The sequence below is a fragment of the Pteropus alecto genome, unplaced genomic scaffold (genome assembly GCF_000325575.1).
Source record: "Pteropus alecto unplaced genomic scaffold, ASM32557v1 scaffold10, whole genome shotgun sequence".
NCBI classification, from domain to species: domain Eukaryota; kingdom Metazoa; phylum Chordata; class Mammalia; order Chiroptera; family Pteropodidae; genus Pteropus; species Pteropus alecto.
The window spans coordinates 7282921-7306889 of NW_006431210.1; the positions used below are offsets into that span (position 1 = coordinate 7282921).

The 23969-nt window shown below is 40.0% G+C and overlaps 2 protein-coding genes and 1 pseudogene across 7 annotated transcripts in view; 2 read left to right on the forward strand and 1 right to left on the reverse strand.

Moving 5' to 3' along the window:
- The window catches only part of FBXL2 (F-box and leucine rich repeat protein 2), a 63622-nt gene extending 44521 nt beyond the window's left edge, over positions 1 to 19101 (forward strand). The window contains exons 6-15 of one of the 3 annotated variants that reach the window (XM_006905728.3): positions 5983 to 6051; positions 6152 to 6247; positions 6476 to 6602; positions 6719 to 6793; positions 8051 to 8181; positions 10495 to 10555; positions 11311 to 11355; positions 11924 to 11980; positions 17152 to 17364; positions 18006 to 19101. In XM_006905728.3, the coding sequence (XP_006905790.1) occupies positions 5983 to 6051; positions 6152 to 6247; positions 6476 to 6602; positions 6719 to 6793; positions 8051 to 8181; positions 10495 to 10555; positions 11311 to 11355; positions 11924 to 11980; positions 17152 to 17364; positions 18006 to 18113 (982 nt within the window). In that variant the 3' untranslated portion in view covers positions 18114 to 19101. Of the gene's footprint in view, positions 1 to 5982; positions 6052 to 6132; positions 6248 to 6475; positions 6603 to 6718; positions 6794 to 8050; positions 8182 to 10494; positions 10556 to 11310; positions 11356 to 11923; positions 11981 to 17151; positions 17365 to 18005 lie in introns of all 3 variants that reach the window. The other 2 variants (XM_025039232.1, XM_025039239.1) reach the window with 2 other exon arrangements.
- LOC102892482 lies at positions 8725 to 9487 on the forward strand (annotated as a pseudogene).
- Positions 19102 to 19687: 586 nt separating the features above from the next.
- The window catches only part of UBP1 (upstream binding protein 1), a 53178-nt gene continuing 48896 nt past the window's right edge, over positions 19688 to 23969 (reverse strand). For all 4 annotated transcript variants that reach the window (XR_003042898.1, XM_015597047.2, XM_006905730.3 and 1 more), the window contains 2 exons: positions 23617 to 23668; positions 19688 to 21920 (listed from right to left, as the gene is read on the reverse strand). Coding sequence is in view for 3 of the 4 variants with exons in the window: in XM_015597047.2 (XP_015452533.1) it covers positions 21883 to 21920; positions 23617 to 23668 (90 nt within the window). In the remaining variant the exon portion in view is untranslated. The remainder of the gene's footprint in view (positions 21921 to 23616; positions 23669 to 23969) is intronic.

A 23969-nucleotide genomic window follows, 5' to 3' on the forward strand; every position in this document is an offset into this window, starting at 1 on the left:
AAAAACTCTCCTATAAGGCTAAGAATGTCCATTGGTTTACAATAAGTTTTAGAGCAGAAATCTATATTAATATCTATATACATTCTAATATGTGAGACCAGATTGCTGTGAGAAATAATAAACATAACCAGAATTATGACTCAGAATTTTGTCAGTGCCTCCAGTGTTTTATTTATAATCACTTAGAATCAGCCTTGGCAGATTCTAGAACTCTGCCCTTGCATGTTTACTGTTATTTTGAAGGGAGGGGGCTATTCATTTATAAATGTTTACTGAACCCCTACTATTCCAGACACTGATCAGACAATGGAGATACAGTAGTAGTCAAAATAGATGAAAATCTCAGTAGTAATAGATCTTGCATGTGTATTCTCTGTAACTCCTACTCTATCTTTAAATATTAAGTCCTGTGGATTTTTAACAACTTTATTTTGATATATTGAGATACAATAAACTGACATGAAGTGTACAATTTGATAAATTTTGATGTGTGTATATAGCCATGAAAACAATACTGTAATGAACATGGGTCCCACAAAATTTCCTCGTGCACCTTTGTAATTTCTCCCTTCCATCTACCCCTGTCTTCGCCCTATCTCTAGGGATCCATCTATTCATTTGCTTTCTGTCACTATAGGTTAGTTTGCATTTTCTAAAATTTTATATTTACTTATATAGAATGTATTTTTTTTTTTTTTTGGCCTGGCCTCTTTCACTAAACATAATCGATTTGAGATTCATCCGTGTTGTTGTGTGTATCAATAGTCCATTCCTTTTTATCGCTGCGTAGTAGTCCATTGACAAATATATTACAATTTATTCATTCATCCGTTAATGGGTGTTTGGATTCTTTCCAGTTTTTAGTCATTACATATAAAGCTGCTATGAACATCTGTGTGCAAGACTTTGTATGTCATATGTTTCATTTCTCTTGGGTGAATACATAAGAGAGGAATGGCTAGATCATTTGGTAGGTACATGTTTAACTTTTAAGAAACTTCCAGACTGTTTCTCAAAAGGATTGTACATTTTACATTCCCACCAGAAGTGCATGATACTTCTGGTTCCTCTATGTCCTTGCCAGTACTTGGTAGGTCAGTCCTTAATTTTAGCCGTTCTGATAGATATGTGTAGTGGTATCTCATTGTGGTTTTAATTTGGATTTCTCTGATAACTAATGGTGTTGAGCATCTTTTATGTAATTTTTGCTACCCATATGTTTGCTCAAATGTCTGATCAAATGTTTTGCCATTTTTTCATTAGAATTTTGTCTTATAATGAATTTTAAGAGTTCTCTGTGTTTTGGATACAAGTCCTTTATCAGATATGTGTTTTGCAAATATTTTCGCCCAGTCTGTGGCATATCTTTTTTCTTTAACTGTCTTTTGAAGAAAAGTGTTTAATTTTAATGAAGTTTAATTTATCATTTTTTTCTTTTATGAATGATGCTTTGGTGTTATATGTGAGATCTTTGCTTAACAAAAGGTAATAAAGAGTTTCTCCTGTGTTTCTAGTTTTGTAGTTTAGATCTATGATGTATTTTGAGTTGATTTTTGTATATGATGCGAGGTATAGATGGAAATTCATTTTTTTGGCCTGTAATGTCCTGTTCTAGCAGCACATGCAGAAATGCCAATCCTTTCTCCAGTGGACTGCCTTTGTACTTTGTTGAAAATCAGTCGTCCAGATAATAGAGGGACTATTAGTGTGCTGTCTGTATTTTCCATTGATATATCTTTATACCTAACCACTGTCTTGATGACTGTAGCTTTATAGTAAATCTTGAAATCAGGTAATATTAATCTTCCAACTTTGTTCTTTTTCAAAGTTGTTTTGACTCTTCTAGATCCATTGCATTTCCGTATAAATTATATAACCATCATATCAATTTCTACAGAAAAGCTTACTAGAATCTTGATTAGGATGGTGTTGAATCCGTGGATCAGTTTGGGGAGAATTGACTTTTAATAGCACTGAGTCTTCCATCCCATGAACATGGTATCTCTCTCCATATATGTAGATGTTTTGAAATTTCTCTAAGCATGTTTTATAGTTTTCAGTGTACAGGTTGTGCACATCTTTTGTCATATTTAACCTTAAGTTTAATAAAATGCTATTGTAAATGGTATTTTTTATTTCAATTTTTGATTGTTTATTGTTAGTAAATAAAAATACTGCTTTTGTACATTGAACTTTTATCCTGCAACTTTAATAGACTCACTTAGCTTTAGTAGCTTTTTTTGTTTGTTCTTTTGAATTTTCTATATAGACAATCATCTTACCTATAAATGAAGATAGGTTTTCTTCTTTGTTTCCAATCAATGCCTTCTACTGGCTAGACTCTCTAATACAGTGTTGAATAAAAGTGCTGAAAGTAGATACCCTAGCCAGTTCTCAGTCTTCGAAAGCATTAAGTATGATGTTAGCTATAGATTGTTTGATGATGAGGGAAATTTCCTTCTATTACTAGTTTGCTGGGAGTTTTGTTTTGTTTTGAGAATAGATGTTAGATTTTGTCAAATGCTTTTTCTGCATCTTTTAGATCATATGGTTTTTCTTACTTAGTTTGTTAGTATGGTAAATTACAATGGTTGATTTTTGAATGTTAAACCAACCTTCCAACCCTTGGATAAACTCCGCTTGAGTTGTCATATATTATATGTTTTACATATTGTTGGATTCTGTTTGCCAAAATTTTGTTCATTTTTTTTTTTACTTCTATGTTCATAAGGGGTATTGTTTTATGCTTTTATTTTCTTGTGATATTTTTTGTCTGGTTTAGGTATCGAGGTAATACTGGTCTTGTAGAATGAATTGGGAGGTGTTTCTTCCTCTTCAGTTTTTTGGTAGAGTTTACGTACAATTTGTATTTTTTTTTTTTTCTTAAATAGTTGGTAGAATTCACCATTGAGGCCATCTGGGTGTGCATGTTTCTTTTGTGGAAAGTTTTAAACTAAAAATTGTATTTCTTTAATATATATACAACTGTTCAGGTTTTCTGTTTCTTCTTGAGTAAGGTTCAGTGTAGTTTTTGTCTTTCAAAAGTTTTGTCATTTCATCTCAAGTTTTTGAATTTATTGGCAAAGTTGTTTATAATACTCTCTTATCATTTTAATATTTGTAAAATCTGCAGTGATATCTCCTCTTTATTCCTGATATTGTTTTTCTTTCACTTTATGGAAGTTGTTGTCTAAAAAAATTACAGTGATTGTACAGTGCCTATTGAAATTTATATATTCTTTGAATTTTTAATTGGCATTAATAATAGTGCATTTTTAAAAAGAGCAAAAATGAGTAAATTTCTCTGAGATTGTGAATTGTTGTTATTTTTTCCCCCCGATCTGTCTGTCTATAAGTTTATTAGTTTTGTAGATATTTTCAAAGAACTAGCTTCAGACTTCATTGATGTTTTACTGTTTTTCTGTTTACTTCATTGATTTCCACTCTGATCTTTATTACTTACTTTCTTTTTTCACTTTGCATTTCATATGGTCTTCTTTTTTTCTAGTTTCTTAAAGTAAGAGCTGAGGTAATTGATTTGAGACCTTTCTTCTTTGCTAATGTGGGTCGATGCTATAAAATTTCTCCTGAAGTACTGACAGTAGCACTTCAGAAATTCTAATGCTGTTTGCATTTTCAGTTCAAAATGCATTCTGTTTCCCTTTTGATTTCTTCCTTGACCGATGGGTTATTTAGAATTGTATTACTTCTTTTCCAAATATTTGGGCATTTTCTAGATTTTTTTTGTTATAGGTTACTAATTAATTTCATTATGATCAGAGAATATACTTCTATGACTTGAATCTTTTTAATTTTATTGACACTTTTTTTTTGGTCAAGAATATGGTCTATCTTGGTAAGTGTTCCATGTGCAATTGAGAAGAATGTGTATTCTGCTGTTGTTGGATGCAGTGTTCTATACTGGTGAGGTCAAATTGGTTGAGAGTGTTGATAAAGTCTTCTATATCTTTACTGATTTTCTGACTTCTTGATTGATCAAATATTGAGAGAAATGTATTGAATTCTTTGTCTATAATTTTGGTTTTGTCTGTGTATTTCTTTTTTTTCATGTTTCTTATGCTTGGAATTTGAGTTTCTTGGATCTGTAGGTTTTTAGCTTTCTGAAATTTTGGAAAAATTTTGGCCATTATTTTTTCAGATATTTCCCCCCTTTCCCCATCTCCTCCTATTTAGGGACTTCAGTCACATGTATATTAGGTTGCTTGAAGCTGTCTCATATTCATACGGTGTTCTTTTGTTTTGTCTCCATGTTTCATTTTGGATAGTTTCTATTGCTGAGTCTTCAAGTTCACCAATCATTCCTTTTACAGTGTCTTATCTGCTGTTAATCCAATCCAGTAAATTTTCGTTTCAACCATTTAAAAGTTTAAGTTGAGGCTTTAAAAAATATATTACATGTCACTGTATAACATGTTTTATAACATGTTTAATCTTTAGCTTCATAGAACTGTATTAGAACATAGTTGTAATACCTTTTAATGCCTTCGTTTGCTATTTCTAATATCTGTGTCAGTTCTGGGTCAGCTTTGATAGAGTGAATTTTCTCCTCATTATGGATATATTTTCCTTTGAATGCATGGTAATTTTTTGTTCAATGCCAGGCATATTAAATTTTACTTTGGGTGCAAATGTTTTTGTATTCCTGTAAATATTCTTGAGTTTTGTGCTGAAACACAGTTGAGTTACTTGGACATACTTTCCTTCAGGTTTTGTTTTTAAAATTGTTAGGTTGGGTCAAATAGTGTTTAGTCTAGGGCTAATTATACTTCACTCCTGAAGCAAGATCCTTCTCAGTACTCTACCCAGTGCTCCATGAATTATGATGTTTTTCATCGTTGGCTGGTGGGAATGGGCACTATTCTTGGCCCTGGTTGAGCTCTGGCTGTTGTTCCCTATATAATGCTTTTTATTGATCTTTTCTCTGGCTTTGGGTAGTTTTCTCTCATGCATGCTCTGATCAGTATTCTACTGAATTCTTGAGGGGAACCCTTTGCAGATCTCTGAAGTTCTGTCTTTGTGAAGTTCACTCTTTTCTGATAACTCTAACTGCCTTGGTCAGACTTTTGGCCCCATAGCTTCAACTCAAGGAGGAGGCTCCAGCCTTGTTCCCTTCCCTGCAAGTATATAAGAGTGACATGTGGTTTGAGACCAGCTTTTGGTGCTATTTGGGTACTGCATGGAAGAATCAAGACTGAATCCTATAATTTAGGTTGAAGCTGTATTTTAAGAAAATGCAGACAACCTTGCTGAATATGTTAAGCAGTTAGTGGTGAGTAAGGGGTGTTTAATTTTCTGCTCTGGCCTTGTGCTACTAACCCGCAGATCACCGAGGAAGTTGCCCTTCATAACTCAGTGTCTTCACCAGTAAGTAGATAATTCTTGATACTGATCAACTACTGACCCTATCAGTGGCCAGAGACAGTTTCTCCAGAAAGGCCCCAGGGTAACCAAGTGGCAGCATGGCACGATGCAAGAAAAATTTGGCCCTTTGCTTCCAAATGATTTTTCCATAGAGGGAAGTTAACAGGGAGCTAGGCTTCCATTCTTAGATGACCACCAAGGTGAAGGAGAGTTACAGCTGATATATAGTCAGTCCGGAGCTTTGCTTTTCAAAGTGTGGTCCCTGGAGTAGCAGTACTCACATTACCTGGGAGCTTCTTAGAAGCGCAGACTATCAAGTAATTTGCCTAGATTTACCGTCAGGATCTGTACTGTGACAGGAACCCCAGCTGTTTCATGTGCACCTTAAAGTTTGAGGAGCACTAGTGCCTATAGTCAACAATAATGTATCGTACATTTGAGAATTTGGTAAGAGAATGGATCTCGTGTTATGTGTTCTTTGCACAGTAAAATGAATGTTTTAAGTCTGAGGAGCACTGTCCTAAATGCGTTTGGTCACGCTCGCCCTCTAGTGGCTGCCCCGCAACTTGCAGGGAATTTTTAGATGTTTTCTCATTTTAGGACCTTCGCACAGAACTGCCGAAACATTGAACATTTAAACCTCAATGGATGCACAAAGATCACTGACAGGTGAGTAATGCAAACTAGTCTGGTGACTGATTGGCCATGGGGAGAGTCAAGGGAGGGAAACATGGTTGAAAATATCTTTAGTGCCTCTGCTCTTTTTCAGCACGTGTTACAGCCTTAGCAGATTCTGTTCCAAGCTGAAACATCTGGATCTGACCTCTTGTGTGTCCATTACAAACAGCTCCTTAAAGGGGATCAGGTAAGAGCGAGTACCTGTTGTCTGCGGTCAAGAGACGTATCCAAAGCTATGAACATTTTGGTGTGTCTGAAACCTTTCTAATGGTCTCATTGGAGCCAGAAATAGGTGACTCAGGTCACAGAGGTTCTCTCTCCCCTCAGTTGCTCGTGATTTACTAAACTCAAACTGGATGATAAACTCTCTGTAGGATAGACCATACCCGGGTGGTTTTGTTTCTTGTTCTCTCAGTGAGGGCTGCCGAAACCTGGAGTACCTGAACCTCTCTTGGTGTGACCAGATCACGAAGGACGGCATCGAGGCACTGGTGCGGGGCTGCCGAGGCCTGAAAGCCCTGCTGCTGAGGGGCTGCACGCAGGTACGAGGGGGTCAATGCGGCTTGTTTACCTAAGGTGGGGTGTGGGCACCTCCTTAGGGAACTGGCTGTAGCCCTCACCTGGTTCCATCCCTCTTTTGCTTTTTCTGTTTTCTCAGTTAGAAGATGAAGCTCTAAAACACATTCAGAATTACTGCCATGAGCTCATGAGCCTCAACTTACAGTCCTGCTCAGTAAGTAACAGGCCTCCCTGTGTGCACCTCTGTCCCATGTTGTCTCTCCCAGGAATCTGCTGCATGCCCCACTGCGAAGCACAGTGGGCAGGTGCAGCGGGCAGGTGGGATGATTGCCACACCCTAATTTCTCATCCTGTGTCCTTGTATGATCTATCCGTTTGACACAAGATGAAAGGACAACAATCCCAACAAAAAGGCCAGTACAAAGCCACTGACATTTCCCCTACAAATAATATAGATCGGGGTCCTGGTTTATTTTAAGATATTAGAAATGCTGTCACTAACCTGAACAATTCAGGGTAAGGTCTCAGTGGTTTTTTTTGTTGTTGTTTTTTACTTATAAACTGGATGATGACATCTCTCATATTGTCTCAGTAAATAAAAAGAAATAACAGATGGGAAAATGCTTTGAAAAATAAAAGGAACATGCAAGAGCAGGGTGTATTTTTTGTCAGCATTAGCCTGTGAAAAACTATTGTTCCTTTTTCATTGACGTTGTAAATATTGATAATTGAAACCCAGTACATCCTACTGGATTTCCCAAGGGAAACAAATTTTGAGGATAGTAAAGGAAATCCCATGCATTTGGCATTTAGCGAATGAATCGTTAATCTTTAGAGTCCTTGATGGTGGGAGATAAAAGAGAAACTATCTTCTGGACACATACTGACCTTATACGCTTGAACTGCATGTAGGATAACACTGGCAGATGAATTGAAGTGTAATATAAATGTACATGTTTATTTCTATATAAATTAGTAGGTGTAAATAAAGATATTATTTTGGATGTTCATTTGTCAATAATTTAATTTTGCTATATTTAAACATTTGAGGAAATAGAGATATATGATTTATATGGTCGATATGTAAAGCATTAATCTATAGAAATTCAACCAAAAAATTAATATGTCACTTTATCAGGCAAGTTTCATGAGCTGTTTATTTAATCTGACTTTTAATACAAGTTTATGAATTTTTCCTGAAAAAAAGTCAAATGAATCTGGGACAGGAAATGGAATTTTAAAATATCACACTCTGTATTAGTAATGCTAGAATATTTTTAAAGCTGTGCAGCGATAACATAAATACATGTCTGCCCTGTACTTCACCTTATTTTGTTTAAATTATTAGGGTGAAATGCTAGTAACTGGCAATGCAAACTAATCGACCAACAGTAGATCTTATTTTTCTGCTGTTCCCGTTCCAGTATTGTTGGTGCCTTCTGACTTGCCTTCCTGTTTTGGTTTTCCCCAGCGCATTACGGACGAAGGCGTGGTGCAGATTTGCAGGGGCTGCCACCGGCTGCAGGCCCTCTGCCTTTCCGGCTGCGGCAACCTCACGGACGCCTCTCTCACAGCCCTGGCTTTGAACTGCCCAAGACTTCAGTGAGTGCGCCAACCTTTTGCTTTGCAGCTCGGAGCTTGGCCAGGTTGAACGGGAGAGCTTCCTGTAGGCGGGGAAAGGGTTGCCAGCTGATGGAGTAGGTGCTGGCAGAGTAGGCAGTGGCTGCGTTGTTAGCTTTTGTCCAGTGGATTGGCAGGGGACAACGTGTAATTCAAATCCAGTTCGTTTAGGGATGTATGGGAGAGTACTAAACTGTCCACCACCAGGGACTATGAACCTTAATTTCTTGATGGACCGTACACATTTGCCCGCCTGATTTGCCTCATCCTGTTACTACTTTGACATCAGAGTGAACTGACAGTGAGCAGGACGATAGCCTCACACCCACGTCATCAGTTTTTCCTCTAAACCAGCTGCCAAACGTACAGAGTGCGGGGAAGAAGAATCCCAGTCATCTCATTTATCATCTTCCCCCAGCTGGAGGAAAAGTTTTAAATAATTATTTACTTTGGGCTTCTCCACATAACACTGTGACTATTAAAACTTTAATAATGGCAACAAAATAGTAATCATAGCCTTTTGGCTCTCTGAGCGGCACCATGGCAGTCGGCAAGAACAATCGCCTTACAAAAGGCGGCAGAAGAAAGTGGTTGACCCATTTTCTAAGAAAGGTTGGTATGACGAGAAAGCACCAGCTATGTTCAATGTAAGAAATATTGGGAAAACACTAGTCACAAGAACTCAAGGAACCAAAATCGTATCTGATAGTCTCAAGGGTCATATTTTTGAAGTGAGCCTAGCTGATCAATAGAATGATGAAGTTGCATTTAGAAAATTCAAGCTAATTACTGAGGATGTTCAGGGCAAGAAGTGTCTGACATTTTCATGGCATGTACTCTGTGGTCAAAAAATGGCAGACCATGATTGAAATTCATGTTGATGTCAAGACTACTGATGGTTATTTGCTTCGTCTGTTCCGTGTTGGTTTTACTAAAAAAACACAAGTCAGATTCGGAAGACCTCTTATGCTCAGCATCAACAGGTCTGCCAGATCTGGAAGAAGATGATGGAAATTATGACCCAAGAGGTTCAGGCAAATGACTTGAAAGAATTGGTCAATAAATTGATTCCAGATAGCATTGGAAAAGACATAGAAAAGGCTTGCCGGTCAATTTATCCTCTCCATGATGTCTTTGTTAGAAAAGTCAAAATGCTGAATGAAGAAGCCCAAGTTTGAGTTGGGAAGACTCTGGAAAAGCCACTGGGGACGAGACAGGTGCTAAAGTTGAACGAGCTGATGGATACGAGCCAGCAGTCCAAGAATCTGTTTAAAAATTCAGACTTTTCACAGTGACAAACAAAAGCTATTTGTGATATTTAAAAAAAAAAAAAAAATACTAATCATAGTTGACATCAGTTTAACTCCAGGCTCTGTGTTAGGCACTTTTATAAGCATTATCTCATTTAATCCTCACTATATCTCTAGTAGGTAGGTACTGTTATTCTCACTTGTTTTCCAGAGGATAAACTGAGACTCAAAGAATAATCACTTAGGTAACATGATGAGTAAGAAGTACAACTAGAATTCGAACTTGTCAAGTTTTACTTCAGAACCAGTAATCTTAACCCCTATACAATAGGCAGAAAAAGGAAACTTGCTTTTTATCCTTTATTTACCAATGAAACTGACCCATTTCTCATGCTTAACACCAGTTACCTGTCTTTTAAGGGTTGTCTTTGTCCATTTTTTCTCACTGTTATATTAGGGAAGATTCCAGATAATTTTGGTATTTCTGCATAGAAAGAATCTGTGTTATTAAAACTGGTCAGAAAGGAAGGCAAAATGATTGCTATAAGGGAGTATTTAACTTAAAAATGTTATGCATACCTCTCTGTTAAGCATGAGTGTTGAGAACTAACTGTGTTTCAAGGGCTGTAAGTTTTAAAAAATTTCCTTTAGGGTAACTGAGAATTTCAGTAAATATCAAGATAATTTTGTTGAGTGAGTAAAAGTTTATTTTAATTGTGTTGAAAAGTCAATAGATATTGGAAAAAATATTTAAAAACAACAGCAACAGTGGGAAGTGCTGGGCAGAGTCCTGGATTTACTGAGTTTGGGGTGGGACTATGGGACTATGGGACTTATGGGATTTAGGTGAGGTCATATTCCTCCCTAAGCTTCATTCTCCTCATCTATCCTGTGGGGACAGAATTTGCATTTATAACCCTTAGGGCTGTACCAGAAGCAAGAGTGTGTTAAGGAACAGAATAAACTCAAGAGTGTGCTCTGTAAAGCACGTGTTTCTGTTGCTAACCAGTTGCTACTTTTTTCCCCCCTGTGCTCTTTATCCCAGGATTCTGGAGGCTGCCCGATGTTCCCATTTGACTGACGCAGGCTTTACACTTTTAGCTCGGGTAAGGCAGACGTTTTAAAAAACAAAACCAAACTCTAATTCACTTCTCTCATTCAAAGTGACTTGGACTGGTTTTGGAGTATGCAAAAAAGTACCTTCAGATGACAGACACCAAGAAGAATAGAGTCCTTGGAGTGTGTTGTACATTTTTTCCAGGTGGCCAGAAAGCTAGGGAGGTCCCGTAGAGGACCACTTGGTCAGGTGAGATCATGAGAGAAGCCTTCGCCCTGGAAAGAGATGCCCTTCCTCATGTAGAGACCCCAGCGCAGCCCCTTAGCAGCCTCCCCTAACTGGGCTGTGCCCTGCAAACACGGACCACCATGGGGACCCCTCCGGCCTGCTGCCGGGAACCCATGTCCTCTTGGGGATGCTCATATACTCTTCCTCCTACCCCAGCTCTCACCTGCCCATACTATGGCTCAGGGCCGTACCCCATGTCCTCCCAGAACCTATTCTGTGGCTGAAATTTACATGCTGATATCTGTGAGCCATATGGAAAGTGTAGGCCACTACCTTTCCAGAATGAGAGAAGGAAGCACAGCCCAGGGAAGCCCTAGTCCCATTTCCAAAGTGAATGTGATTCAGAGGGCACCAGCTCAGAAGTGCTAGCTCACTGGGTCATTTTCAGAACAAGTCCATTTCTTAATAATTAAGAGAGCAAGGATACTGGGCCAGTACTCAGAGGGACAGAGCAAGCTACTACTGTTGCCCTCACCACTGACTGCATGGTGAGGAATGTCTTATGGACTCTTTCAGAACTGCCATGATCTGGAGAAGATGGATCTTGAAGAATGCATCCTGGTGAGTGGATCCCCGACAGTCCTGCAGGGCTGTCCCTCAGTCCCTGCCAGCCGGCCAGGCATAGTGAGACTCTGGCTGGCTATATTTGGCCCCACCCTGCCCTAGCGTAGGTGTCAGGGCTTGGGAGCCCTGCACAGGGCAGGGAAATGTGTAAACTTTGGGCTCTTCTCAGTCATCAGACAGCTACAGCTGAGGTCAGAATACCTCCATCTTTTGCCAAACAACAACAACAAAAAAACCTCTTATCTTCACAGAACTCAAGAGAAAAATAAGTTTGCATGTCCAGTGATGAGGTGACTACATAGAATCCTGGGGAACCTGCCTTGCCCACTTCCTCTTTGTCTCTTGTCACTAGGCCTCCTTGGGGCACCAGAGACCAAAGAACAGCTTTGCGTCTCCAGGAATGGGCACAGTTGAGGTTGCTGGTGAAGAGTGGGGCTTCCAGCCCGTGTGCTCGAGATGAGATTTTAATTCTCTTTTGCACCTTCTTTTTATTGTGTTCAGAAGCCAGAATTAGGTCTTATATTATGGTGCAGAAGCCCCATTGACACAACATCTCTCTCTCCAGATAACTGACGGCACACTCATCCAGCTCTCCATTCACTGTCCGAAGCTGCAAGCCCTGGTGAGTCTGAGTTTTTGTGACATTATTCACCCCTTAGAGATGAAAGGACCCTCCTACCACAGCAAGTGTCTGGGTTCCCTTTCTGTTAAGGGTATCAGAAATCTATTACTTAGGCTAACCAGGAGGCAGGGTTATCTAAGTGTTACTGTGTTCATTTTAGGATATGAGCCTAATATAGGGACCTATGTTCTTACCACTTCATTCAGTTTCTCGTTCATCATGTCAGGTAGTTAAATTAGCATGTTAAAGTGATATAATCCAAGACAAAAGATTGAGGCAATCGTTGTTATATATTTACATTTCATATCCGTATGCGTGTGTATATCTGTGGTATTATTTGTGATGTCTCCACTTCCATTTCTGATTTTATTTCAGCCACTTTTTCTTGTTTATCTTTTAAACAAGCCAGCTCTTGGTTTCATTGATCTTTTCTATTGCCTTTTAGTCTCTATTTATTTCTGCCGTGAACTTTATTTCCTTCCCTCAAATAACTTTGGGCTTCATTTGTTCTTTTTCTAGTTCCTTAAGTTGTTTTAAGTTGAGATTTTTCTTGTCTTGAAATAGGCATTTATCATTATCAACTTCCATCTTAGAACTGCTTTTACAGCATCCCATTAATTTTGGACTGTTGTATTTCAATTTTCATTTCTCAAGGTATTTTTTTAAATTTCCCTTCTGACTTAACCCAGTGGTGGTTCAGTAGCATGTTGTTTAATTTCCATATTCGTGAATGTTTGAGTTTTCTTCTAATTGATATCTCGTTTCATACCATTGTGGTCAGGAAAGATGCTCGATATTGATGCTTGTGGCATAACACATGATCTATGCTGGAGAATGTGCCACATACACTTGAGAAGAATGTGCTGCTTTTGGATAGAATGTTCTGTATATATGTTAATCCATCTGATTTAACATGTTTAAGGTCAGTGTTTTCTTACTGATTTTTTATTTTGTCTAATATCTATTGTGGTAAGTGTGGTATTTAAGTCTCCTACTATTATTGTATTGTGATCTATTTCTCCACTGAGATCTGTTAATATTTGCTTTATATATTTAGGTGCTCCTATGCTGGGTGCATAAATATTTACAGATATTGTATCTTCTTGTTGGATCCACCCCTTTATCATTATGTAATATCCTTCTTTGTCTCTCACTATGTTGTGACCGAAATAACCAGGCCCAACTCAAGCGCTCTAATCCAAGAGACAGTTTATTAGCCGGCGGCTGTCCTTGCAAAGGAGCAGCCCCGAGACGCAGGGGCACAAAGGTTTTAAGCCCTCGATTCCATCCCCCACATCTTAATTTTTACCCAAAAGACTATATCTCCTACATTCATTAACTGATAACTAAGAGGTGGGTAAGCAAGCAGGGTTACAGAAGCAGAATGCGTCATTGTTAAAATATTTTGTACCTATAGGCAGTGATCCGGCCAGTAAATCCCTCTAGTTAATAAATTTTTAGCAGATAACTAACTAGAAGTGAGACATGGTGGTTAGCACGTACCATGTCTTATCCTTAACCTATTGTTTCTAAAGGTGAGGTCACTACAACTATAGTCTTTGTTTTAAAGTCTGTTTTATCTGATATAAGTAGAGCTACCCCAGCTCTCTGTTGCTTTGTATTTGCATGGAACATCTTTTTCTGTCCCTTCACTTTCAGCCTCACTACTCTGTGTTCTTGCATCTGAACTGAGTTTCTTATAGACAGTGTATAGATGGGTCTTGTATTTTTATCCATTTAGTTACTCTGTCTGTTGATTAGAGAATTTAGTCTTTTACACTTAATTGATAGGTATATACTTATTCATTCCATTATGGTCATTGTTTTCTTGCTGTTTTGTAGTTCCTCTTTGTTCCTTTTCTCTTTTGCTCTCTTCCTTTGATTTGATGACTTTAGTGGTGTGCTTAAATTCGTTCTCTATCTTTTGTGTATCTACTACATTTCATTGCGGTTACCATGAGGCTTATGTAACACAACTTAAATTTCTAATAGCCTATTTTAAATTGACAATTAAGTCTGAATACCTCTGAAGTTCTGGTTTTACTCTCTCTCTGCCTACATTGTTTTCAGTGTTACAGTTTACATCTTTTTATCTTGTATATCCCTAATTAATGTAATTTTAGGTTTTTTTTTTTCCACTAATTTTGACTTTAACCATCATACTAGCTCTGTAAGTGATTAATCCACTCCCTTTACTAGGTGTTTACATTTATCAGTGAGATTTATACTCTCATTTTCTTGCTCCTAATTAGTGTGCTTTCTTTTCAGGATAACGAAGTCCCATTAACATTTCTTGTTAAGGCCTGTTCAGTGGTGATGAACTCCTTTCGCATTAGCTTGTCTGGAAAACTATCTTTCCTTCAATTGCAAATGATCACCATGCTGGGGGGAAGTGTGCTTGGTTGGAAGTTTTTTTCTTTCAGCATTTTGAATATATCATGCCACTCCCTTCTGGCCTGCAAAGTTTCTGCTGAGAAATGTAATAGTTATGGGGGTTCCTTTGTACATAACAAGGTGTTTTCCTCTTGTTGCTTTGAGATTCTCTGCTTGTCTTTTAACTTTTTTATATCTTAATTATAATGTATCTTGGTGTGGGTATCTTTGGGTTCAACTTAATTAGAACTTTGGGTTTCTTGGATCTGGCTGTTCTTTTCCTTTCCCAGGTTAGGTAAGTTTTCAGCCAGTATTTCTTCAAGTAAGTCTTGTGTCCCTTTCTCCTGGGACCCCAATAATGTGACTGTTAGTTCACCTGATGTCCCATAAGTTCCTTAGACTATCTTCACTTTTTTTTTTTTTGCTTTTGTGATTGGTTGAGTTCCACTGCTGTCTTCAAGTTCACTGATCCTTTCTTCTGCTTCATCTGCTCTTGAACCCTTGTAGTCCAGTTATTGTATTCTTCACCTTCGTGACCTCAGTTTAGTACTTTCTTTTATTTTCTCTTTGTTGAAGTTCTCACTGTGTTCATTCATTCTTTTCTCAAGTATGGCAAGTGTGGTAAGCATCTTTGTGACCATTATTTTGAATTATTGGGTACGTTACTTACCTCCATCTCATTTTTTATTTTTTCAACTTTTAGGTTGTTGTTTGGAACATATTCCTTTGTTTCTTCATTTTGCTTGACTCTTTGTTGCTTTCTACGCATAAGAATACACAGCCAACTCTTTCAGTCTAGGAGTGACCTTATGTAGATGAACCTTATTTTTCAACCCTGTGCTAGCTCTTAGTTGTCTCTCAAACCTTTGTGGTTGTCTAAGCAGCCCATTTCTTTCTTTTTAATAGCCCCTAGTAGTTGAGGGTGTGCCAAGACCTTTCAGCGTCCCATGGGGAGGATCTCTGTCAGTATCTAGATGCAGGCTGATTGGAAGTTAGACCCTCAGGCAGCCAATTATGCAAATATATATAATCCTATGAAACTGCAAACGAAAACTGCTGTCCACCAGTGCCAGGTGAGCTTGAGGTGTCCCCTGGGTGACAATTATAAAAACCAAGGCTCCAGATGAGTGTATACACTGGGAGATACTGGTGAATTGTAACAAGGCAGAGGGACAACAAAAAGATGGCATGCACTGGCCAATGTTCCTTGAGTACGTTCGTAGGCCTCTAGATGTGCATCAAACTTGAAGCTCCAGGGCAAGCAAACAGGTCTGGGCGTGTGTTTCATTCGGCTGTCTGTAAAGTGCCTTGAGTGTTGTAGCCTGCCAAGAACGATCTCTGATAGTTAAAGACCCATGGAACCTGAGAGAGCAAGCTACCCTGGCCACCCCAGGTATCACAGAGCACCGGTGACAGCTGCAAAAACCGATGCATCTGAAGTATAAACCGGGGCACCAAACACATGTAAGAGCTTCCTCCCAGGAGATACTGGCCCTCTGCAGTATGGTGGGGGCAGCACAAAGATAGCACTTGCCCTCCCATCTTCAGAATTACAGTCAGCCCTCAGATGTGTGTTTAATCAGAAGCCTGCCCCTCAGGCTATGATGATAAAGTAATAGGCCTGGACTTCCTGGGACTGTTGTTTCTTGTTGTGCCCTTGAGATGGCAGTTGTTCAAGAAGTCTTTCTCTGTTGGTTACAGTCCCGATGAACATAAGCCCCACTAGCCACCAGAGCCAAGAGATGTAAAGGTGCCCCTGGCAGCAGCCACAGTAACTAGGGCACCAAACATGTAAAAGCTCCCCTCCAAGAGACATAGCGCTCTGCAGCAGGGCAGATGGCAAGTACCAGGATGGAGCCACCAGCTGGAGAGAGGCAGAGTGAGATTATAGACATGGCACCCACCAGGAAAGAAAAAGCCCTGAGGTTTAAAAAAAAAAGCAAACTCTCTGGCTAGAGCAAGGCAAGAGCCCACCAAGGTGGTGCCTGCCGGTCTCCATCACCAGAGAGCATGACACAGGCCAAGTGGGTGTCAGGTCGGATGCCTTCCCCTCAGGCTGGCACTCCCAAGACAGACAGACGAGCCTCTCTCACATATGTTCAACTGCCCCTCGATCTACACTAGACCCCGGGGCAGGTGAGTGTGAGTGTGCGAGCCCTTTAAGGACTGTTTTTCAGATAGCTGTAGTCTTGTGGACGTGAGCCTGTTGGTTTTCAAAGCCAGCTCTTCTGGAGGCTTGTCTCTAAAGTGTAAGTGTAAATCTTAAAAACAGAGTGCCCAATGTAGGGTGTAAACCCTGCACTCCTCAAGGAGAAGCTCTGGGTTTTGAGTTCCCTCTTACTGTAGGTCGCAACACTGGGAGTGGGGCTGGTGACAAGATCGTCGTCCCAGCCTCTCCTACCCGCTTTGACGTGGGCCTTCTCTCAGTTGCCCGACGAGTAGGAGCTGCGCAGCCAGTTTTTAGTCCCCCCACTCCCCAGAGGAATTTGTTCTGTATGCAGCTATAGACTGACTGTTCATGGCAGAAGATGAGTTCAGGATCCTCTTATGTTGCCATCCTGACCCAGACCATCCCTTGCGATTTTGGTTTCCATTTTCAGTCAGAAAGCAAGAAAAACCACTGTCCAGCTGCAGCAAACCCATGGCTGAAGGGCCCCAAGGCTTTGTGTTTGATCTTCCTGTTCATTAACGGGTGCTGTGGGATACTGCACAGGCCAGCTCCCAGCTCTCCTGCTTTTCCGAGGCCATGAGCCTTGGAATGAGAGGGTCTAGCAAACATCTGTTCTTTTCCCTTCCAGAGTCTGTCCCACTGTGAGCTCATCACAGATGATGGAATCCTGCACCTGAGCAACAGCACCTGTGGCCATGAGAGACTGCGGGTACTGGAACTGGACAACTGCCTCCTCATCACCGACGTGGCCCTGGAACACCTGGAGAACTGCCGTGGCCTGGAGCGCCTTGAGCTGTACGACTGTCAGCAGGTTACGCGCACAGGCATCAAGCGGATGCGAGTAAGCATGGGGCTGGAGTTGGTACCCCTGGCAGTTTCTAAGCAAGCAATGACTATATCAAGAATCAACATCTGTTTTCTCTATTCTGTGCTAAACCAATGGTTATGCAAACTAGTCTGGTATACTAGTGTCTCCTTAGGTGTCTTCACAATTTCCTTATTAGACCCCACCTTAGAAGATTCAGCTTCCAGAATGGGTTCCACATAGTCTGGTGATCAGCACCCTTTCCTCACAGGAGGAAAGGGGCTTGAGGTCATTACCAGAAGGAGGTGGAACATGGTCTTGGCTAATTGCCAGGTGAGAAGACTTAATAGAAAACAAATAGAACTTGGCTTTCTTTCTCCACATAGTTCACCTACATTGTTTTCTTGACTATGCTTTAAGTTTATGCAACTTTGCATTTATACCCCAGAACAGCACCAGGATGCTACAGCTGTCAAGAACTCAACTCACTTTGCATACAAGGCTAGTGACTACCCTGGGCAGAAATAGCGTTTCCCTTTGTCAACAGGAGTAGTCTAGCCGACCCCAGAAATTCTTTTTTCAAGAATTTGCCTGGAGAACTATGGGCTTTTCTAGAATTATGCCTGTAATCCTAAAAATATCAGTGTAAAGATTATTCCATTTTTTTCTATTTCCAGGCTCAGCTCCCTCATGTCAAAGTCCACGCCTATTTCGCGCCTGTCACGCCACCAACAGCAGTGGGAGGAAGTGGACATCGGCTGTGCAGGTGTTGTGTCATTCTCTGACAGCAGATGCCCAGGGCCCAAGGCATGATGAGGTGTCCCTTCCTCCAGAGGACAGTCTTCCTGGCCTTCTCTACTGTCACGGAAATCTGTTGATTCGCCACTGGGACAGGCATTTACAGGTAAAAGACTTCTCTAGAGATTGCAGTAACTCTGGTGACAGTTTTCACCTTTATTCTGCTCTGATGCAATCAGATTGAAGCCTTGTGTCAGTAAACACCTGGCAAGAGTGGCCTCAGTACAGCCAGGATCGTGCAAGAAACCTGACTTCTTACGAGGTGGGTGCCTTCCTAGGTACAAAAGTTCTGCCTCGACTTTGTCAGCATTCCTGAAACAGACCATCAGTGTTAGCACAAAGAATAAGCTATTGATTTTCTACCAGATACTTAAGACAGTGGCCTACGTTAATTCACAACAATTCCATTTTGATTAGCTGGACTTTTCCACTCTGAAGATTAAATAGCTACCTTTATCAAAAAGTGACTACTTCAAATTCATAATACCTGATAGTTTTATATGTAGAGACTTATGTGGAAGGCAAGTTAATAGGTTTCCATGAGACACCAAAGAAACAAGGACTCTAAACTGGGTGGAGCAGGGTCTTCACCTTTTGTCAACTTGTCATATACTTTTGGGGACCAAAAACTAAACTAAATCAACTCAGAGTTTGTGTTGCCTGATTGGAAATTATAAGCTGTGGCATTTGCTACAGCACACAGTGCAATTTTATTATAGGAGAAAAGTTATTCATGTCATATCTCAAAATTTGGGAGACCTTAAATAGAATTAAGGCTTAAATTATCTATAATACAATCAATTAAAAATAATGAATGGATGCATGTAGAATGGGTGTGATTTTTTTCCAAGTTTATTTTAAAATCTTAGAAATCAAGTTACACCAGAACTGTTCAAAAGTTTTATACACTTAAAACTCAGATCAAGTGTTGGCACCTTTTAGACCCATAAAAATGAATACACCGTTGCAATGTTTAAGTCAGGGTTTTATTGCTATAATCCATGGCAGATAAATCTGAACAAAACCATTTTCCAAATTCAGACCTTCCAATATTAGCTCGTGTCTGATAAGCTGATCGAGCTTCTCCCTTGCTGTCCATGTGTGTGACACTAAGATTAGGAACCATCATCACCACTTCATTGTGAACTTCTGGTAATGGTGGCCGACCCTTCCTAGCAACCACTCCCTGAACTGGAGTCCAGCGCTTATGAGAAGCTGAAGTGAAACAGCAAAAGCAAGACGTTATTTTCCTATGACTAACCATACTTCTATTAGACGGACCATGGGAGCATTTAGGACACAATGCCTCGGCTGATTCCAGAAAGAGAAGGCAGATACATATACAACCCCATAAATCAACAGGATTATCAGAATAAGCATTAAAGTCCTGATGATTTCATTGCCTTATGATACACTCCAGTATTAGCTGGTCTAAAAGTTGTGTATACCATAGGAGTTATTAATATACATTTGCACCACTGTGTGGGGGGGAAAATGACTGATACAGTATGCCATTTCAATAAAAGAACATATATAACAGACGTGCTTCAGCGATTGTGAATTACAGTTTATATTTTATGTAAATGACCAGGGCCTTCTACACATTCTCTCCTTTGAGCCAAGACACAATGACCCCATGACCTCATTTACAAAACAGAAGAACTTCTGATAAGAAAATCAGGCTGGTTTCTTCTTGAGAAAACAACACAGGGACCTCACCTTATATAACATTTGGATTGCTGTGTACTCAACATCCACACGGAACCTCCCAATTCTACGACTTGTGACATTGGCAGGAACTGGGATTTTAAATGAGACACACATTTGCAAAACAATCGGAAAACATTTATTATACTGAAATGTATACATCCTACTATTAAAAAACAAAGTAGCAAATTTGCTGGTGCCATAATTTAACCTGTTTCACTGGGATAGACTAATGCTCAATACCACTTGGTGTAAGTTCAAGTTTGATGAGCTTTTATTTTTACCCCACTTCTAAAACCCGATGAGGAATTCAAAATAGCACACAGCATTAAATGACATTTATTGTTCCATATATCTTGAGACTCAAAAAAGGAATGCTAAATAGACAAGCAAAACTCAAACAATTAGGAGAGAAGCTAGCTTCTTTCCCAAGTGACTGGTACAGAAAATATATGGTCATACAAAAGCAAAGGACAAAGGGGAGCTCTCCTGCTTTAGGGTCTATAAGAGTTATATATTTTCAAACCGAAGATGGAAATATTTAGAGACAGTGCTTGAATAAAACATAAAATGTCAAAGCTTTTACTCACTGAAGTAGTTTATCTTCTGGGAGAGATTTTAAACTCAAAATTACTCATTCCTATTTCTGCTTGAAAAACAATAAGGATCAAATAATACATTCAAAACCAAGACACTTGGGTAAACGGACGGAGATGCTGTAATTAAAATAGAATTGAAGTTAAAAAATTAGGTGTGCTACACTATAGGCCTCAAAAACGCTGATGAATTTTGGGAAAGGCTTTGGGTAAAGGAAAGCAATAAAGATGGTGGGAAAACTGCAAAAAAACCCCAGTAGATTCCCTTTAAAAAGTATACTGGCAGACAAGCATTTGGTTTTATGAAAGAGTTTTTTTTTTTTTTTTTTAAACAGAAAAGGAAACTATTATATGGTACACCAAAAGCCTCTAAATAATCACCAGAATGTTCACCCATGATCGTACTAAAGCTCAACATTTGAGAAGTATAAAGAATTTTCACGGTACAATTTAGTGTTTGATTTACGATGTCTAGTGTTTGAAGACGAATTTCAACTTGTTGATAAGGAAGACCCCTTAACGCCAAGTCAGGAACTACACTTTCCCCCGCTGTGTAGGTCACCTATTTCCAATGTCTGGGGAGGGCTTTAAAAATGTTTAAGAATGGGATGGTGCAGGGCGGGCTAGGAAGGGCAAAGACAAGGATGGAAGAAAAAGAGAACACATAATTTTAAAAGGCAATGGGGCTTCAAAAATGAAAACCAGAAACAAAATGCTAAAAATGGGAGGAGCAAGAAGTTTTTCAATAAATCTGTGACAAAGCAAAAACACAAAAGTCTTTGTACCTATTAGGATTTACACTGATCCTCTCACCAAGGTACTCTTGATAATGCAGCTTGCTTCCAGCCCGTCTTCCTGGCTCGGCTCCTCCCCGATCTGTCATGATTACATCAGATGTACACCCTTAGACATGATTCTTCCGAGAAGGTGCCGAGCCTCTTACCTGACCACCAGTTACCGCGGGAGCACGTCGCATCTCTCTGCAGACAGATTCCATGCCGGCTCCACCACAGCACTGTCCCCCAGCTCCGCCAGAGGTCAGCAGAAGGTTCAGGCAATAAAAGCCAAACTGGCACAGAAAGGTAAATGCCCACAGTATGTTTTTACATTCATTTCCAAACCACATACAGTGTAAAAAGACAGCGAAGGCTGCTTCTAGGAACTGTATCTACTGGCTTCTGCCAGGGAAGCAGGCAGCCCTGCCTGCACCATGGCCCCCAGAGCTGCACGCGTGCTGTCCCGATGTGCTGACGCTCGTGAGGACGCATGGCTACGGCAGTGACAGTGAGGAGAGTCACCTCTCATACAGCTCATTAGAAAGGTCATCTTGTGTTTTCAATATGAAACATTTCATACGGTAAAATCCAATCCCAAGACTTCTTGGATTCAGTCTTCACACACTTTTAAGCGTGACTTTATTTGGTACTGAATACAGTTCAGACTCCGTAAGACATCACTTCAAAATTATGTGGATACCACCACTATTTTCAACTGCACAAAAAGGAAAGAGAAGTTAGTTTTTTTTAGCCAAGCTTAGGAAAATCAAGACTTTTAAATTGAAAACGCCCAGAAATCTACACCCTCCTTCCCCAGTTCAGAGGTTACCTTTAAACAGTCCTACAGAAAAAAAGCTGATTAACTTGCTCTAGCTCCTCTTCCCCAAGGCAACTTTGTGTACACATTCCCTTTTTAGACATTTGCTCTTTGGTGTGTGGCCCGTGCTCCTAGCAGCACTCTGCGCCCAACACCACTTGCCAGGTCGGGGAGTCGGGTGGGGACAGAGCGGGTATGAAGACCAGAAACAAAAGTGCTGTCAGCAAGGGGGCAAGAGGTGGAGGCAGAGCAGGTGAAAACACTGTGCCAGGGTGGGCCAGCCAAGTCTATACAATGCACACAAATAAACTGAGTGCTTATAGCCATCTTTACTTTTGCCTGATGACCCGGTGTTTCTAAGGAAATTGGGAGAAGCAGGACAGGATTTCATAAAGGAACGAATGAATTTCTTCATGAGGACAAAACTATCTGACAAACAGAACCATGAGATTGGAAGAGAGATCCTGTGACATCTGACCTTAGAAATGTCCACTACTTTCACAGGACACAACTATACAATTACAGCACGAATTTCCTTTTTTAGATAATGAGTTTGTAGAGTAAAATCTTTCTTTGAGAACAAAAATTGAGAAAGGTACCCAGCTAAAGATGTGAAAGTAAAAGATAAAATGAACCAGTTCATAGTTAAAACTCAGCCTTGCAGGTACCTTGATGGCATGTGCAAAGTCAGGCGCAAAGTGAAATCATAATTTCAACAGTTTTGTGCTTTTCCCTTCAACAGCGACTTCCAAAAAGGGGTGATACATGACATCTTGCTCTTTAAGGTACAGCTTTTGTGCTAAGATTAGATTTAAATCTTAACCCACCAAGTTTTTAAGTCTCTTCTCATACAATAATTTCGCATTTAAAAATCCCTTCTTTACAGAGGACAGCTATAAAAATAACCTAAAAACAACGATCAAAATGGCAATAAGTGCATACTTATCAACAATTACTTTAAATATAAACAGATTAAATGCTCCAATAAAAAGACATTGGGTAGCTGAATGGATTAAAAAACATGACGCATCTACATGCTGCTTACAAGAGACTCACTTTGTATGTATCAGACACAGACTGGAAAGTGAAGGGATGGAAAAGGATATTCCAAGCAAACAGCCCCACACGGCCTCGAGATGCTCCTCATGTGGTTGGCTCCCTCTCACTCTTCAGATCTCAGCATTAATGACCCCTCCTCAGAGAAGCTTTGCCTGACAGCTTCACATCCCCCACCTAGATCCCCGGTATCCATAAACACACCACTTTCCTGTTCCTTCATGGCACTTAAGATATGTGTAATTATGTGCGTCTGTGCACCAATTCTGGTTTGCCTCCCCGCCAGAAGAGGAGCCCTACTGAGCCCGCGTTGTTCAGGGCCTTTCTAGCACCGAACGCTGGACTCCTCTTCCTTATCTCCACTTATTTTCTTTACAACCACTAGAAATATTATCCTGACTCATTTTTCAAACTCTCTTCTTAAAATTAGTAAAGCCAGCACTTCCAAAAGTGAGCACACAAGACAACTGCTGATTACAGGCACACACTATTTTCCATGACTCCAGCATTTCAAGACACATGCGCACATTCAAAGTACCTTTTACTGTGGAGAATAAAAAACAACTCTCATCTTGAAAGTTCTGAACCATCTAGAAGAAAGCAGATGTATAATTAAGATCCAACCATCCTTTCTTAACTGATTAAAAAAAATTAAATTTAGTAGTTAAAGGAATACATTGCTGCACAAGTACAGGACTTGACAGCCAAAATGGTAATTCATAAACACAATGTGAGGTAGTAAAAACTTACACCTGCTTCACTGGCAGCAGTGCCTGTTCAGAAGTGGTCCCCGAGAGGTCTGGCAGGTCACCCGTCTGACCCCCTGGGGAGCACTCCCTGCGGGGCCCTGTGAATAGCGACTCTGACAGCAAGTCACTGCGTATGCGCTCT